Source organism: Montipora capricornis, chromosome 10 (assembly GCF_036669925.1).
Source record: "Montipora capricornis isolate CH-2021 chromosome 10, ASM3666992v2, whole genome shotgun sequence".
Classification (NCBI taxonomy): domain Eukaryota; kingdom Metazoa; phylum Cnidaria; class Anthozoa; order Scleractinia; family Acroporidae; genus Montipora; species Montipora capricornis.
The window spans coordinates 63,958,710-63,961,209 of NC_090892.1; the positions used below are offsets into that span (position 1 = coordinate 63,958,710).

Sequence of the window (2,500 nt, forward strand, 5' to 3'; positions counted from 1 at the left end):
TTTTGCCAACCACAGAACAAACGAACCCTTTGTTTCGACAGCCAGTAAACCTCTGGTTGGCACATTTATGACAATTGCTGACGTAGCGGTGAGTATTGCTTTTGTCTCTTGGATTTTCCTATCTGGTAATGTTTTGTAAAAGCTACAGATCTTCAAAACACAGGAAAATGCTCAGCCGCGGCAAATCAATGATAATTAACTTTACACTTCTATCGGACATTGACAAGAGAAAACCGACGTAATTCACTTTCTATTTTCGGCAGGGTTGTCTGTTTTTCTGTTCTTCGGGCAACCAAGCTGTGCTTTTTTTTTTTTACCAAAAACCGGTTGCACGGTTAACTTTCTGGTCGTTTGTGTGGACCGCTAATTTTGAGCTCAGTATTAGGCTTTCCTTAAGATGAGTAGGCAAGTACAAGGCCGCGCAGCGACCTTTGCTTTTCCCATTGTCTCATTCTTAATTTTACGCTTTCATAAGTTGCACTATTGCGCAAGCTTTGCCTGCAGTTTTATCACTGAACAAGTAAGACCATGGCATGTGAAGGAGAAGCTGTGAATGCTATCTCCTTCAATAATCCCAAAATAATTTTACGTTTTTGTGCCAGTACTAAAATTGTACAAAACTTGAAAAGAAATGCAATGCCGTTGGGAGGAGACCTGAAATTTCAAAGCTGTGCGGAGTTAACCTTATGGCAGGGGCGTAAAAACTGATTCCAGTCCGAAGTTTAAGTCGCAGACTCGTTCACTATTCGGAAGGGATGTTTCTTTGTTTTTGAATGTTGAGAATCTCGTCTTAGTTTTATGACTGAAACTCATATACTCGGACGACTAATAGTTTTGTTAGGGTATCCAGTTTGACTTCCATAGTCTTGGCGTTTGTCATGTGACCAAGTTCTGGCCATTCGATTGGCCAAATAACCTTGAATAATACACATAGTCGGAAATTTCTCGATAAAAAGATGAAATAGTTACATTCAGTAAAGACAGGTTGCCCTTTGACAACTGCATGTACCCGCCTTGCGTAGCTCTTTGCCTGAGGACACGCTAAGTTATGTTAATACCTAAATGATACTCAATAAATTTCTGATTAACTAAAACTATAGCTGCTACGCCGGTCTGACTCTGGTGCTGCTGCAATGATTACTCGCGCATCATTTGAGAGTACCTGAAGGGCAAGACCTGCAAAAAGGAGAAATACCAGACTTGAGGTAAATTACAGGAATGAGAATTTAGAGTCGGACGAAAGATAGATAAAGGCCTCATATTTGACGTCCTGCTTCGGATGAGTTTCTAAGATGACAGTAAACCGCATATAAGAACGAGTGGATTAAGAACATCAGGCTGAAATTTGGCTAATAAAGCACCATATAAATAAAAAGAAATTCAGCCTGATAATTAAAGCATGCTCTTAATACAAAGGGAAAGGGTATTAGGATAAGGAAACAATACAGTACAGTAACTTATATCAAAGTATTATGATGTTCAGGACCATTACAAACTATAAACAGCAGGGTATGTTAATTAAACCTCTAGTAATATATAATTTGAAGTTTTTCTGAAACCAATTTTAAGAACATTTGAAGAACACTTTCAGGGTGATTTCTCACTAAGCACCCCTCAAATAAGAACAAGATCAACCTTAGACCTGAAAAAAGTGTTCTTACATGTATATGCGGGTGTTTTCTGTATCGTACTTTTAATGAACGAACTACAACGGTCGCAAAGCACCTTTATAAAAATGTAGATTAAAAAGGTCGTGTCGTACCTCATTGAACAGGCTTCAGGATTGGCCAAAAGAACAATAAAACGAACAAAGATAACAATAGATTTAGCACAGACAACAACTGGAAGTACGACACTATACAGCCAATGAAAAATAGTGTCCAGCATGAGGTACGACCCAACCGGATAAGAACGGGACTCGATTACAGAATCGTTCGATTGCGTTGCTCACTTCTTCAGCACTGAGCCGTTCAAAGCCCGGATTTTTATCAGGCTTCCTTAAAGGGGCTATGTCACGTGATTTTAGGGTGTTTCGGGGAAATCTCAAGTAAATCACGAGTTGAAAACTCGAAGATAGCCGGCAATGTGGAATTGAATTCCTTTACTGACAAAATTATCGTTACATCACAAGCAAGATGATTATGATCAAAAACGACCTTTTTTCGGGCGATTTGCCATAAATTTTAATCGTTTCAATCTTGTCCATTTGTGTTCATCCGTGCTTCTCTTTCCTCTTGCTGTATGTATTTCTTTTATGTTGTTCAACAGTGTTAAGTAGTTATTGCAATGTTTCATTCCACTTTTTGGGTATTTTAAGTGTCATGAAAAGACATTCTTTTGGCGTGACATATCCCCTTTAACTTCATCGACACTGAACGTTCTCATAGAAAGTCGATTTAAATTAAAGTGAAAAAACATAACTTAAATAAAATAGCAATAGCAATAGCATTTGACGATGTAATGGGGGAGACGAACATCGAATCGGTTAAGGTAATTCCGT

General features: G+C 38.4%; 1 protein-coding gene across 1 annotated transcript in view; it reads right to left on the reverse strand.

Annotated features, from left to right (window-relative positions):
• LOC138022500 (interferon regulatory factor 1-like) overlaps positions 1-2,500 on the reverse strand; it is a 19,579-nt gene that overhangs the window by 1,450 nt on the left and 15,629 nt on the right. The window contains exon 7 of the mRNA XM_068869658.1: positions 1-1,176. This exon is cut by the window's left edge and continues 1,450 nt beyond it. Coding sequence (XP_068725759.1) covers positions 1,138-1,176 — 39 coding nt within the window. The 3' untranslated portion in view covers positions 1-1,137. The remainder of the gene's footprint in view (positions 1,177-2,500) is intronic.